Source organism: Sander vitreus, chromosome 22 (assembly GCF_031162955.1).
Source record: "Sander vitreus isolate 19-12246 chromosome 22, sanVit1, whole genome shotgun sequence".
NCBI classification, from domain to species: domain Eukaryota; kingdom Metazoa; phylum Chordata; class Actinopteri; order Perciformes; family Percidae; genus Sander; species Sander vitreus.
In genome coordinates, this window is record NC_135876.1 from 12,393,362 (window position 1) to 12,409,096 (window position 15,735).

General features: G+C 39.2%; 2 protein-coding genes across 2 annotated transcripts in view; one reads left to right on the forward strand and one right to left on the reverse strand.

Moving 5' to 3' along the window:
• Positions 1 to 15,735, forward strand: part of pkd1l1 (polycystin 1 like 1, transient receptor potential channel interacting) — a 42,348-nt gene that overhangs the window by 20,097 nt on the left and 6,516 nt on the right. Inside the window, exons 22-40 of the mRNA XM_078280479.1 lie at positions 310 to 430; positions 547 to 679; positions 1,012 to 1,204; positions 1,458 to 1,514; positions 1,629 to 1,970; positions 2,075 to 2,332; positions 3,678 to 3,791; positions 3,895 to 4,046; positions 4,197 to 4,297; positions 4,903 to 5,101; positions 5,265 to 5,348; positions 5,708 to 5,915; positions 13,076 to 13,182; positions 13,380 to 13,479; positions 13,581 to 13,709; positions 13,818 to 13,991; positions 14,086 to 14,272; positions 14,882 to 14,976; positions 15,059 to 15,543. Coding sequence (XP_078136605.1) covers positions 310 to 430; positions 547 to 679; positions 1,012 to 1,204; positions 1,458 to 1,514; positions 1,629 to 1,970; positions 2,075 to 2,332; positions 3,678 to 3,791; positions 3,895 to 4,046; positions 4,197 to 4,297; positions 4,903 to 5,101; positions 5,265 to 5,348; positions 5,708 to 5,915; positions 13,076 to 13,182; positions 13,380 to 13,479; positions 13,581 to 13,709; positions 13,818 to 13,991; positions 14,086 to 14,272; positions 14,882 to 14,976; positions 15,059 to 15,543 — 3,239 coding nt within the window. The remainder of the gene's footprint in view (positions 1 to 309; positions 431 to 546; positions 680 to 1,011; positions 1,205 to 1,457; positions 1,515 to 1,628; positions 1,971 to 2,074; positions 2,333 to 3,677; positions 3,792 to 3,894; positions 4,047 to 4,196; positions 4,298 to 4,902; positions 5,102 to 5,264; positions 5,349 to 5,707; positions 5,916 to 13,075; positions 13,183 to 13,379; positions 13,480 to 13,580; positions 13,710 to 13,817; positions 13,992 to 14,085; positions 14,273 to 14,881; positions 14,977 to 15,058; positions 15,544 to 15,735) is intronic.
• LOC144537467 (complement C1q-like protein 2) lies at positions 9,250 to 12,639 on the reverse strand (the record flags this gene model as incomplete). Its single annotated transcript, XM_078281239.1, has 7 exons — positions 9,250 to 9,533; positions 10,532 to 10,660; positions 11,190 to 11,252; positions 11,418 to 11,459; positions 11,719 to 11,781; positions 12,154 to 12,216; positions 12,564 to 12,639. Coding segments are annotated over 7 exons (720 nt in total), but the record flags the coding sequence as incomplete, so codon positions are not given.

Genomic DNA, 15,735 nt, shown 5'->3' on the forward strand with positions numbered 1-15,735 from the left:
CCTCCACATCTCTTGCTCTTTTCATTGTTTCATTGTAATTCTGTGTGGGCCATACAATTCAGTGGGACAGTTTAGGTTCGTATAAATAATATAATAATGAAGAAAAATGGGACAGGGACTCTAACTTTGTGTAAGTGAGCGAGTTTCTCTGAGTCCATCATATAATTACAACATACACAGAAACAAGTACCTTGACAAACTACAAATGTATCCACCTTTTCACTCCCTCTTTGATTTGTTAACACTGTTCCTTCATGTCTGTGTGTGTGTGTGTGTGTGTGTGTGTGTGTGTGTGTGTGTGTGCTGAAGGACTTTTTGTATGAGTACAGCATCAGTGTAGGAGACGGACCTCCCAGGATGCTGTATCAGGGGCGAGACTTCCAGTACTATTTCAGCCTTCCTCCTGGTGACCCCAATGATGACCATAAAGGTAAACTCAAACACACAGATACACCGATTTATTCAGATTTATTTAATTATTATCATGACAACTTATTGCAGAGATTTCCTTTTTATTCAGTGAGTGATTGATTTTTGTGCTTGTAGTAACTATTTACACACAGATCAGAAGCAGCACGTATCGGACGGCCACTAAACCCTGTCCTGTTACTGTTCGAGTCCAACCAAGCTTCTTCAGAGAAACCTCATCTTCTTCCCATCTTGATCCTGATCTGGAGCTGTAAGAATCACTATGTCACTACATCACATCAGCATTATGGTTATGTGTATGTTGCAGGGTTTTATAAGAGGTGTACTCTGTGAACTATGCTACAGACCGAGATACAATAGTTTTTGCAGACCATAATGGACAATTTCAGTGGAATAATTTAAGAGCCAGAAAGCTGGAGTTTACTACATATTAATGAGAGGAAAAAAATCTTATCAATGTATTATATTTTCATAACACAGGGCCATCATGTCTGTAGTTTGTTATTATTATTATTATTATTATTATTATTAAGTACTATTTTACAGTATATTGTTTTGTTATTAATATCTCTTTCTCTCCAGTTCAGAGTCAGGTCTGAGGAACCTGTCAGCTCTAGTGCATCTTGGAAACAGTGTTGAGATTCGTTACTACGTCAGTCTCCTCTCCAGCATCCTGAACAGACTCAGCCTGGACACCGAGGCCAACACACACGCACAGAGACACACACGCAGTGTGCTCATTAGCACATTGTGTGAGCTTGAGAGCAGTGGACAGGTACACACACACACACACACACACACACACACACACACACACACACACATACATACATACACATACACACACACACACACACACACACACACACACACACACACACACACACAGAGACCTATACTAAACCTCAGGATTAACAGAACCATATACTCTCCACTTTACTCTCCATTTCTGTTTCTTAGTCACAGCTGGATTTCAACAAACATTTCCCCCTTTTACAGTATTTTAATGACATGTCATTTAATCCTAGGCATCAATGGTGGACAACATCTGCATTCTCAAAAACCTTTTACAAGTTTCAAGTCAGGTAGGTGGAAGGTCATCTTTTCATCTTTCATTGATTTTCATTGACAAAGAGACACTGAAAGATGCACGCTGAAAGGTAAAAATAGTTTCTCTTACAACACTTTATCCTGTTTAGGTGACTTTAGCGAGTGCAAGACGAGTGACAGTTCACGTTCAGGTCATCTCAGAGCAGTTCTCGGAGTCCAGTGCTCCAGTCCGCTACTATCTGGAGCAGAAGACACTCAACACCCTGTTGGCCCTGCTCTCATACAGCCTGCAAGTTGCTGTCACTAGTAATGACATCACAGCTGAAATGTCTACCAGTTCTGACATTACACTGACATTAGAATCAGACTCACACGATGAAATACAAGACTCACCCAGTGGTGTTTACATGAAACAAGGAGAATCGATTTCAACAAAGCATGCAGCGCAGCTTGTTGCTGAAATTTTGCAGACTGCTTCAGATCTGATGCTGGTGAGAGAAAACAAACATTTTCTTGTGCATATCTACTCATGAACTTGTTTTTTTATATTTGTGTCTCACATTAATCTCTTTACTGTCAATTCTCTCATTTTCAGAAGTACATCTTGTTCCACAAGGTTGGGGAGCACAGAGTCAGCACCGGTCTTATCGCCTTATATGCCACATACCAAAACCAAACCTCCCCAGTAATCAGCAGTGGCTCTACCACCTTCTACATGCCTGCCGCCCTGATCCAGCTTCTGTTTCTTCATCACAGTAGAGAGACTGAGAGCAGACCGCATCAACCGTGTGTGCTCAGCATGCTGACTGAGCTCACCCACAGCCCTTACACCTGGGCCCACTATCCTGGAAGGGTAAGACCGGCATGATATGATGACACTGATACCTCTTTCACACCAAGGACCAGGGTTGGACAAGGGTTATCTGACCAGTGTTCAACCCTTCTCTTGGCAATTCAAACCAAGCCAGTCAACAAGGGTTGATCATGGTCATGAAAATTCAGATATGACCTGGGTCACAACCAGGGAGCAATGCGTAATAATTACCCTAAGGCTAGTGAACACTCACTGTCAGCGGTCTTTGCTCATACACGGCTGTTCATGGGGAATGAGTTGAACCACTCCACTCTGCTGTTGTTGAAGCTGCCTGTGAAAACAAAGCGTAAAGCGCAGTATGACAAAAGCTATGTTGTTATTATTTTAAAGTGTGCCGCGACCTGTGACGACTGCCCTACTCTCATTTCCAACCAGTCACATAGTTTGTCCCGCCCCGGTCATGTGCAATTCACATTGAAATCAACCCTTGTCCGGCCCTTGTCCGACCCACCTCTCGACCTGGGTCGCGGAGCCGAGTCGATGGACGAGGGTTAACACATTAAAACACACAGCCAACCCTGGTTCAACCCTAATTGAGCCTTCGTTGTGAAAAGGTATACTACCTCTTTCACACCACCTACCAGGGTTGGGCCAGGGTTGTCTGATCAGGATTCAACCCTCCTTTTGGAAATTCAAACCAAGCCAGTCAACATGGGTAAATCCCTGGTCATGACAATTCAGAGATCACCTGGGTCACAACCCGGGAGCAATGCATAACAATTACCTTACGTGCTAGAAATGGGCAGGGCTTTACATGTCATATTTAGTGAACAGCTAACAATCACATAGGCTACTCAAGTCCAGCTGTATATCACAATAATTAATGTTTTGTAGCTACTTGAATCTGTCATTGTACAGTAGGGAGAGAGAAATAAAGCTTATTGCATGATTTTTTTAGAACGTAAGCACAAATAAATAACCATCAACACTTCTCAGATAATTTTGTGTAGACTGATTTCTCCTCCTTTGCATATTTATTGCAGCAGCTGGAAAAGGAAAAAGGTTACTCTAGAATGAGTATGATTGACTATTTTAGAAGGGAGATTATTTTTTTGGGGCTTTTCCACCTTTAATTTGACAGGACAGCTAGGTGAGAAAGGGGAAGACATGCAGGAAATCGTCACAGGTCGGATTTGAACCTGAACCTCTGCATAAACCTCTCAGTATACTGTATGTGCGCCTGCTCTACCCACTGAACCAACCCGGCCGCCATTTCTCTTTGTTTGAACACACAATCAACCTTGGTATAACCATGGAAGAGCCATAGGTATGAAAGGGGTATACGTGATTGAACAGCAAGGCATTTTTTTCTGCTGATTTCCAGCTGAGTGGACCAGTGGTTGACCTGAGTCTGTACAAGTGCAGCACGAGGAGAAAGATACCAGTTCGCTCCCTCATTCAGCCAATAACCATTGAGCTGCAACAACCATCAAGAAATGTATGTTGCTATATCTTCTTTTCTGTCTGCTGCAAATTGACTCCATTTGCACATATCACTTGTTAAATGAGAGTGGGTGACCATCTGACACATCATTCTGCAGAAGAGCTCTGTGGATGAGTACATCCTCCTGCGCAGCCAGGTCAACTACCACAGCTTCAACATTACCCAGGAGCACTTGCAGCAGGCCATCCAACTGTGTGTGGTGTTCACCCCACCGCTCAACAAGGCGTTTCCCATCATGCTGCTCTTCAGGTAGACATGCAGTGACTTGGGTTGTGTTTAATAGTCATTATCATCTGATAGTTAGAGCAACTCAATAACACAACAAAATCATTTTACTAGTGTTTGTATAAAAGGCAAGAATGTGACACAAAACCAAATCAGAAGTCTCTGTTGTGGCAGGATGTTTGAGAGGCCGACTCCCAGCATGCACCATCTGCATAGTATCCACCACTGGGGGAGCAACATTACACGCTTGACTGTGCCCCCATCCTATCTCAGTGGTAAACAATTTCTTGGTTCTATCTATCCATGTTTAGCTCTGTTCCTCCCCCTCCCATCTGGTCTTTCAAACTGTCAAATTACTGATCATTCTATAGAGTTAAAATGAATTATCCATTAAAATGCAACCTCAGCTCTACTTAAGTTTTTAAACAGAATGTGTTACGTGTAATGCTGACAGTCGTCCCCCCCCCCCCCAAAAAAAAGAGATTTAGCCAACCCCAAAGGAAAATCCCCAGCACCAAAATGATAAAAATTGAGAATAAAAATAGCAATTCAAATCCTCTCTAAATGTGTTTAAGAGCAATTTACCAAACAACTGTTGAACAAGCAGAAAATAAACTTGAATATGAGAGCTAATCTCAGTTTTAGCGGTGGACATTTTCATGGTAGTAATGAAAATGTTAAAAGCCCATTTACTGTGTGTTATTAAAAAGGCCAAGGATGATCAATAAGTTTATTAGAATACAACTGTACAATTTCCCGCTGGTATTAACAAAGTACTCTATCCATCCCGCAATCCAATATTTACTTGTTTATAAATGTATCGTGTACTTTCTGTGGTTGTTTAAAAAAACTGGATTGCCAAAATCTTAAAAATTTCTAGCTGCAGGGCTTGGTCACCTGGCCCTGTTGAATGCTGATTTCGGGAAAGGACCCCGGCACAAGCCCCTGAGTGAACAGGTCAGCTACAGTCTCACAGTGGAGAGCAGCCTGTGTTTGTCCTGGGACGGCCACCAGGGGGCCTGGACTCACCACGGCTGCAGGACACAGCAAGCAGACACAACTACTGCAGTCAACTGCAGGTCAGGCATCGATTAGTGTGTATGGGCATGGGAACATGAGACCTTCACAGAGGGAAACACACACATGCTAGAAATACTTGTGCATAGTATACTATATACTGTACATGGTTCATATAAATAATCACTTCTTGCTTTTGGGTGTGTTGTTTGCTGTTTGTCTCAGTTGTCACCAGTTGAGGCCGCTGACTGTGGTGCAGCAGCAGATCCAGAGCAGCCATGACACAACCGATCTGGACCCGTTCCTAAGGTGACCTCATTCTCGTTAAACTTGATGTATTTAACCAGAGAAAAAAAATCTCTCTGCTACCTAAACTGCAGCAGTAATTTAGATTGTGGACTTTGGAGTACATGGTCCTGTACAACACATATACTGTAGCATAATCATTTGGTGATGAGTTTTGAAATGTTATTAATCCAAAGTAAACAGAGAGAAACGTTGCTTTCATTGTTTTGTTTTTTGTACATTACTTTTCTGCTGCTATGAACTGACTGGGAAGCAGACATTTGTCTTACACAGTCACTCTGTTCATTTTTCTCTGTTGTTTAGAGGCTTTTTTTGAGTATAACATCCACCAGTGGCTCCTCTCTCCCTCTCTGTCACCTCAGTGTGTCTGGTGATCTGACAGTGCTGGGTGTGCTGGTGCTGTGTGTGTGCCTGTACGTCCCGGGGTTGGTGGTGTGTAAGCGAGCTGACGTCGTCTCTGAGGCGAATCGGAGAGTCCACTACCTTTCTGACAACTCTCCGTGTGACCCATATCTCTATGCTGTTACAATCCACACTGGTCTCTGCTCTGCAGCTTGTATGAGTGCAAAGGTAAGGTTGTTTTTTTGTCAAATTTTGATGAATCATGTTCAAACCGACGTGACAAAATAACACACATACAACTGTTGTCTTGATTTAATTAGCACATGTATTATATAATAATGTGATTTTGAAAGTTGAAGAAATTGACTGGATTTTTTGCAGCTAACTTCACACAGCAAAAAGTAAAAATCCACTAAAAGTGGTACGATTTTCCGAATTATCATAAATACTGTAGCCTGAGTTGAGAACCATGTAGACCACATCTCCCTTTTCCAGTTGAAGAACAAATGCATTAGACACAGTGAGATTATACACATCCTTATTGTCAAAACACGTAGTAATTATCTTGTCATTGTGATACAGTGTAATATGTATTGAAGGCCGTGCCTCCCACCCAATGAATCTGAAGAGGATTCATAAGACCAATATAATAATTAAAATAAAATCAGTGTGTAGGTGATAGAGGTGAGTACCTGTAGTTGGGTTGTAGGTCTGGCCGATATTGGTGAAGACTTTACTGAACTTAAGTGTAGTATCAGTATTGAAGGGTCCAACTGCTCCCGCATCAGTAAGACCAACTGAGAACGCCACCTTTGGACGCTCCAATGTGTGAATGTAGAAGATATCTATAAAATATTTTCTTTATACACATGACAACATAATATGACAATTTGACATTTGATAGTTATGGTTTATGCAATAGAGGGCAAAACAAATTTAAAAAGTAAGTTAATACTTGATCAACAGCCAGACGCTAAATAGATAGAGAATATCCAACTGAGGATATGAACCACAAAACTGGAGCTTTAGATAATCTTTTCACCAAAAGGTTGATTATAATTCTTACTTTAATGTAAATCTCTATACACTGTGACTGTATTTACATTTTCTTGATTTTTGTAACTTACCTGCATTCTCTCTCTTGAGTTCCTTCACCTGGTTTTCACTGGAGCTCATTCTGGCCTTCAAAACTGCGAAGCGATTTTAAAGTTAATATTGAATTCTTTTGTAATATAAAAACACTACATGAGTCTATGCAGCACTGACATTAGTCAGTGTGGTTTATAATGTGTGTCACCTGTATTCTCTTGCTCCAGCTTCTCTATCTTGCTCTTGCTGTTCCTGAGCTCCACCATTTGTTCGATGGCCATGTCTCTCAGCTCCTTCAGCTCAGCCCAGATGTCAGGGCTGATGTTGGTCTGGCTGCTGCTCTGATCATGGGTTGCTTTGACATCCTGTATCTCAAACTGAACCTCTTTCTTCCTGTTTTCCTCCTCTGTCTCAGTGATATGGTTCCCTGTCTCCCCTCCACTCTCCCCCTGAGCCCACTTCCCGTGCAGACAGAGCAGCAACGCCAGAAAAACTGCAGCACTCCTCATTTCGAAATATCACGTTTAGACAGCAAAATGCAGTCTGACACGTGACGTATTGCTTAATTCCTGTCTTTATATACATGTAAAACGGGTCACTGAAGAGGCGTATGAGAATTAAACCGGTGTCTTTGATAACAAATTTCAAAATACTTCCAAACATTCTTGAACAGGGAGCTGATTTAAAAGTAAACAGCAAGTAGTTAGAATGATGATCTTTTAAAATAATGTGTAATGCATGCATTCAAAATAACAATAATTTCAGAATTCAGGTACTTAAAAGATTTAAAATGAGGAGATGCCTCGCCAGATGTGAATTTAAATATCTTCAAATTAGAGACAGTCATGCTGTCGTTTAACCTTATTGTCCATATTTTATTTCACATCGAATGTTCAGTAGAACAAAGCCACCACAAGAAATAACGTTCACTCTAAATACATTCATTTGTTTACTGGTTCCATTCTCACTGCCAACTTAATGACATTTTGTCCTTTATTAGTGGTTTATGTAACTTCCCTGCTTTCTCTCTTTTGAGATCCTCCATCTCGTTTTCACAGGAGCCCATTATGGTTGTCAGATTAATTACATAATTAATTACATGTTATATGTGTATATGTTATATTACATAAATAAAAGAAAAGTAAAAATAAAAAAGAATTAACATAATTCTTAATTTCACCTAACTTACCAAACAAACAAGTCTGTCCTCCATTAAACCTGCTGGTCTCTAAGGTGAATGGTGATGTTTCTGAGCGTACTGTAATTGTGCACATGGGGATCTTTGTCTTTCGTTTTAAAGTATACTTCACATAAAGTTCTACACTTTAGCTATTCTTTGAGACATAAAGTTGTAATTTTTATTTATACCATATATCAACAAAACCATTTTTGTTTATACATGAGAAATATTTTGCTCCTGATGAAAATAACAAAGGAACTTCTTTTACTTTTTCTTGATTTTTATAACTTACCTGCACGAAAAAAATGAATGGCAAATCGTTCAAATAAAATAAGAATTTTAACTCAAAAGCCCAGGGATGACCATGCGAAAGTTCCCAATTAAATATCCTTTTAGTGACCCTCTGATCAGAAATCTTCACAATTCTATTTATTAGCCAAAACATTTGACTTATATGTCTGATGTTTGAAGGTTTCCATCCCATATCTCCACTAATGGCCAAAACTAAAGTAAATGTATGGACTCTCAAAAAAGATTGAAAAGCTCTATTATGCACAGTGTTACAACTTGTGTGTTCACGGCAGTGATGGAGTACTGGAGTCCTGGACTCGAGTCCAACTTGAGTCGCTATTCTCTGGACCCGTGACTCGGACTTGTCTCTTGGCTCGACCTCTTCCAAAAATTACACTTAATACCTTTTTTTAAATTAATTCAAAGTCTTCACTACGTATGTTATGATTCTGGACAGACATGGATGTAACATGCAACTTGATTGGTTGGCAGAGGCATACAACAGCAAGACGGTAATTTTAGTTTGTTCTACAAAACCAGCATTTTCCATTTTGGTTTCAACTGTACATAGACATCAAATTTTTATGAATAATATTAAAACTGAGGTTCTTAAATAACTGAGCATGATCAATCATGGCCAGGGATTTCATTATGGTAATTGTTATTATATTTTCACAGTAATTTGATACCAGGATATTCTTGCAGTGACCACTGAGTTATGTGTTTGTCTCCCTTCATGAAACCGTTGCGATGTTTGCTTTATGGCTCTAATGAGGTTTGGTGCACGAATTAATTCATAGAATAATGTTGTGCAGAACTTATTTTAAAATATGGACTTTGTTTGTTATTGTCAGTAGAGGACTTTCTTATCCTAATTCCTGTGTCTTGTTAATGTAACCAGACAAAAATAGACATATACAGCAGGGTTATTTGGATTAATTAGCACACATATTTTTAATAGTGTGATGTTGCAATTGACTGTAGGTGTTACTACAGCTGACTTCACAGAGCAAAAAGTGGAAATCCACTAAAAGTGGTACGATTGAATGAATCATCAAAAATATGGTAGCCTGAGTTGAGAACCGTGTAGACCACATCTCCCTTTTCCAGTTGAAGAACAAATGCATTAGACACAGAAATATAACCAGTGGTATCATTTGCATCGTACAACCTAGTAATTTGCTTGTCATTGTGATACAGTGTAAAGCTGATATAAGTTGAAGAATGTATACCCCACCCAGTTAATCTGAAGTAGTAGGCTCCTCTGACTGGGGCTGTGAAGATACCTGCAACAACAGATAAATTCATTGAGTCTTTGGCCCTTCTCACGGATAAACTACATCTTCTGTTAATTCAGTAGGAAAAGTGTTTCTAATGTCTTTTACCATATATAAGTGTCCTTGGGTTTTATGAAAGGTGCTATATAAATAAAAGCTATTATTATTATTATTATATACACTCATATAGCCTCTTTAACTCTATAGGAATTGTCTGCAAAAGCTCTTGATTTGGTTTTGTTGCCTTCCCAAATCCCTGTGTGGTAGACTGAAAATAAACGATATAGTAAATAGTCATGTTAATGTAGTGAGTTCAATGAAAACACAAAACAAAAAAGTAGTGAGTCAAAGCTTTCACAAACCAACCCATTAATACATGTTTTTAAATAGAATAAAACAGCTATAACTAATGCATTTGAGTTTATATGCAAAGATAAGCATTATTAAGAACATAGTTGCATCTCAGTTTCATTATATTTCAATGATGATGTCAGTCAACACTCATCCAGAGATTTTTAAACAGTTCAATCAGTTGATTAGAAACTGTATGTGGAAATGGAAGAATCCCTGAAATAAACATGCACAAACTATACACTACCAGGAATTTAGGAAGACTGGCATTAGACAATTTAGAATTGTATAGAATGTAATTTTAAATGGCAAAGTTGGCTTAACATTGGAATAATATAAATGGTAATAAACTTGCATAGAATCAGATGCCAATGGAGGCATTGTCACATAAAAGTGTACCATGCACAAATACCGGTCCAATTTTGGAGCATTCCACAGAGAAATGGATTAAAGCTCATAAACTGTAACATATCTCTCAATATAAGCAAGGATATTTTTTCTATTTTGAGAAATTTGTATTGTATAAAAAGAGGACAAACATTCTAAAAATTTAACAAAAAATTGGTACAAACTAAGTCAAACAACATTATTATAAGTCCATCATTTAGTAAAAATAAAATAATTCAAGTGTGTGTGTAGGTAAAACAGGTGAGTACCTGTAGTTGGGTTGTAGGTCTGGCCAATATTGGTGAAGACTTTACTGAACTTAAGTGTAGTATCAGTATTGAAGGGTCCAACTGCTCCCGCATCAGTAAGACCAACTGAGAACGCCACCTTTGGACGCTCTGTGTGAATGTAGAAGGTGCAGAGAAAACTTCACCGATGTACAGTCTATAAACAAATGTAACTGTTCATCTCTTGTTGAAAGAATATTTCCTCATTGATATGATATTCAACCATACAGCATAGTGTCACTGCAGTCATTTGGATGCAGCTAGCAGGCTTTGAATTCCAGTAGAATCAGCTGAATAACATAATTTGTACCTAATTTAATAACAACAGTCGTACATTTTGTCACTGATTATTAGCTCCTCTATATATATTTCTTAGTTTGCCAGTTCCATTCTCACTGCTAACATATTTTGACATTTACATCTTTTGTTTAATAAAACATTGTATACATATATCCTCATTGACATATTAATATTCAACCATACAGCTTAGTGACAATGCAGTCATTTGGATGCTGATAGTCAGCCATTCCAGTAGAATCAGTAACAGCATTCTGCAGCTTTAAATATGCTCATCAGTTTACCAGTTCCATTCTCACTGCTAAGACATTTAGACTTAATAGTTATAGTTAATGTAGCTTACCTGCATTCTCTCTCCTGAGTTCCTCCACCTCTTTTTCACTGGAGCTGATTCTGGCCTCTAAAACTGTGAATACATTCAACATTGTTATTGCAAAGTAGGTTTATAGTGACCAAAATGTTTAATTTGAATCTTAGATCTTAATCTCAGTAGATACACACTGTAAACCTTATGTGTAGTTACATTTTAATCTGGTGCTGACCAAATAGGGATAGTAAACAAAATATTTACCTGCATTCTTGCTTTCACTGGCTGTCAGTCTGACCTGTGTGGCTGGGTTTGAATTAATAAATTAGTCCTGGAAGTAATTAATGTCATTAATTAGCATTGCATGAATCTGCAGCACTATGTGACTGACAATCATATGTTTTATGATGTGTGTCACCTGTGTTCTCTTGCTGGAGCTTTAGATAATCTTTTCACCAAAAGGTTAATTATAAATCTTACTTTAATGTAAATCTCAATGTAATCTCATTGCTAGCATAGAATACACTGTGACTGTATTTACTTTTTCTTGATTTTTATAACTTACCTGCATTCTCTCTCTTGAGCTCCTCCACCTCATTTTCACTGGAGCTCATTCTGGCCTCCAATACTGTGAACACATTCAACATTTTTCTTGTAAAATAGAATTATGATCATCAGTTTCCCCTTTTTTTGTTGATTACTTTTAAAAAAAAATCTTACCTATGTTCTTATTTTCACTTGCTGTTACTCTGGCTAGAAGATCTGCAATAGAGGGCAAAACAAATTTAAAAAGTAAGTTAATACTTGATCAACAGCCAGATGCTAAATAGATAGAGAATATCCAACTGAGGATATGAACCACAAAACTGGAGCTTTAGACAATCTTTTCACCAAAAGGTTAATTATAAATCTTACTTTAATGTAAATCTCAATGTAATCTCATTGCTAGCATAGAATACACTGTGACTGTATTTACTTTTTCTTGATTTTTATAACTTACCTGCATTCTCTCTCTTGAGTTCCTTCACCTGGTTTTCACTGGATCTCATTCTGGCCGCCAATACTGTGAACACATTTAACATTTTTCTTGTAAAATAGAATTATGATCATCAGTTTCCCCTTTTTTTGTCGATTACTTTTAAAAAACAATCTTACCTATGTTCTTATTTTCACTTGCTGTTACTCTGGCTAGAAGATCTGCAATAGAGGGCAAAACAAATTAAAAAGTAAGTTAATACTTGATCAACAGCCAGATGCTAAATAGATAGAGAATATCCAACTGAGGATATGAACCACAAAACTGGAGCTTTAGATAATCCTTTCACCAAAAGGTTGATTATAATTCTTACTTTAATGTAAATCTCTATACACTGTGACTGTATTTACATTTTCTTGATTTTTGTAACTTACCTGCATTCTCTCTCTTGAGTTCCTTCACCTGGTTTTCACTGGAGCTCATTCTGGCCTTCAAAACTGCGAAGCGATTTTAAAGTTAATATTGAATTCTTTTGTAATATAAAAACACTACATGAGTCTACATGAAACTGCAGCACTCCTCATTCTGAAATATCACCTGTTTGGACCGCAAAATGCAGTCTGACACGAATCGCTCAATTCCCGTCTTTATATATGCGAAAAACAGGTCACTGAAGAGGCGTATGAGAATCAAACAGGTGTCTTTGATAACACATTTAAAAATACCTCCAAACATCCGTGAACACTAAACTCATTTGAGTTATGTTCTTTACAGAACATTTCTAATGGATATTTTCAACATAACATTAATGAGTAAAGTGTTCAATCTTTTTCCAAGTATGTGTCGGTTGATTTCCCAGACTTGGATTCAACTAAGTTATCCTTATTAAAAGCCAGTTAAGTCCAGAACTAATGTGTCTGGGAAACCTTCTCTACATGTTTACCAGGTTTACATGGTGCTGCATGGTGATGATGGGTTCTCGCAGACAAGAGAACTACAAGTCCCAGGATGTACTCTGTTCAGGAGGAACTCTAAAGATACCTTTATATTCAGGTAAAATCCAAATATCTCCAAATTTGGAGACATTGAAAACAAGACAAAAGACAATGTGTTCATGTTTTTAGTTTGCTTAAACTCAATACACAATGCAATCATACTTAGTAGCTTTAAGTTTGGTTTGCTCATTCAGAGCAAACCAAACTTAAAGCTAAACTCTTACTTTGATGTATTCTCGTTCTCTGACGCCACAGTGCAGCAGACAGCCTGGGCCCAGTGTGGGGGGTTCACATCTGGCATGACAACTCTGGACCCTCCCCGAACTGGTACCTCAAACAAGTGGAGGTATCTGAGGTAAGATCCACCTATGAAGTGTTTGTGAATGTGTTATGTCTTCTGTGCGTGGACTTTTAATTTGACCATCAAGATGTTTTTTTTGTCTACTTTGAATACAGGTGACTAGAGGGCATGTGGAGGGACGTGCTTGGCTCTTTGTTGCTCGATGCTGGTTGGCTGTGAACAAAGGTGATGGCCGGGTGGAGAGAATGCTGCGAGTTTGCACTAAGGGAATAGGCTTTGCTAAGGTAGAGCGCTCACGTACCCATATGAACACTTGGATAAAAAAACAAAATTAAAACATCTTTTAATCTCTTCTCCCATGTGACCCTGGGTCTCCGCCTGTATGCTTGCAGATATTGTGTCTCAAGCTATCTGACTACTTGGCCGACCACCACGTCTGGTTGTCTGTGTACAGCTGCCCCTGCCCTAACTCGTTCACACGCACTCAAAGACTTGGCGTGAGCCTGTTGCTACTGCTGGGATACGCATGTGTCAACACAGTAATCATATCACAAATTAATAATCCGGTAGGTTAATAAAACCTTCAATGTTTGAGATTCAGGGTACAAGAGTTCCAAAATGTTACCCATAATGCTGTTGTTCCTTATCCCTTGCTTGCAGTCGCCATTGGACTTGGGCATTATAGATGTATCAGCTGTTTCTGTGACAACAGGAGTATTAAGTGTGGTGGCAGCATTGCCAGCAGCAGCAATTATATCCTTCCTGTTCCGACTGTGTGAGGTCAGGCTGACGGGGTCAGGAGTCCAACACACGAAGGGCAGAAAGACTGAAAAGGACTTTTTTGAAGGTGAGGTTTGTACTTACATAGAGGGAGATTAAAGCTAGTGTGCAGGACTTTTACATGGAAATAATCGTTTGTTACATTCAAGCCCTTGCCAAACAATCTGGCCAAACGAATGGGTTCACGCAATGCTGATTAGGCTATCACCGCCAGAGAAAGCTCTCTGTATTTCTCAGTATGCAGGAGTTGTGGTGTCTGTGCCAACATTCCCACACTGGTGCACCGATAGGATGCCGATACAGCTTATTTCTACTCAGAACAAGTAGTTTATTAACTTTGTTACATGAGCAGTACACAAAGTGCTGTCAACCAACCTTACTCACTCACTAACAGTTCTTCACAGGAGTGACCACATCGCAGGATTAGTACTCTCCCACTGCTTTTCTAAAGCACGTCGACAGTGTTTGTGTAATTACTTTCACTGCCAGAGGGGGGAGACAAACGTTTTGCACCACACCTTTAAGTTCAACACAGAATATCTTCTATAAGTTTGCTAACAGTTTGACAAATTACCAATTTGATTTTTGTAATAAGAATTTTGCATTTTTCTTCTTCTTGTCTGCTCACCTCCCTTTCTATTTCTCCTTATTTCATTGTTGTTTTGTCTCCTCACAGATGCCCTTTCAGTGAATGGCAGTATATTTGAGCCCCATCTCTCTTGGAGTAGTCTCCAGCAGTGGGCACAGGAAGCCTGGAGGAAGAAATACCAGGTTACACTCGCTCTTTCTCAATATCATAGTTGTTCCCACAACATTTTTCATCCCTATCTGACTGTTCTTCTTGTGTTTGTAGGGCACAGACCTGCTGTCAGTGTCCTCTATGATTCTGGAAAATAAAAACGCAGATAAAGAACCTGATGTGATCATAAGAAAGGAGGAAGCTCTAGCAGTTGAGAACAACATGGGACCAACGCTTAAAAAGGTGTTGCTGATTACTGAGGGGAACAATGTTGATCAAGCACCTCAGGGAAAAGAATTTGATCTTATAAGTGAAAGCAGCTGGTTTCACGGAACCCAGAGTGCTCTTTTGTCCGGTACGAGGGATGGAGGTCAAGCTATTCAGAAGGAGAAAGATCTTCAAGGAAAGTGTTCTTTAGACTGCAGCTTTGAGGAAGACGGCCATCACCAGGCTGCTGGTCACAGCATTTATTATCTCATCGCCATGCTGAAAGGGAGAGGATTCAGACCAGTGTCTCTGTGGTGTCACTATCTGGCCTGGTCGTTGTGTCTGCTGTTGTCTGTCTCCTGTCTGCTGCTTTCTGCAGTGCTGGGAATGAGGTAGTAGACATGTGATGGCATTAAATGGATGATTGTGAAGATGTATGAACTGTGGTGTGGATTATGCTTTATTTATTTTTAACACTGACTTTTGGAAACATAATCTTGTGTTATATCTGTATCTCACAGTCAAAACTATATATATATGTGTGTGTGTGTGTGTGTGTGTGTGTGTGTGTGTGTGTGTGTGTG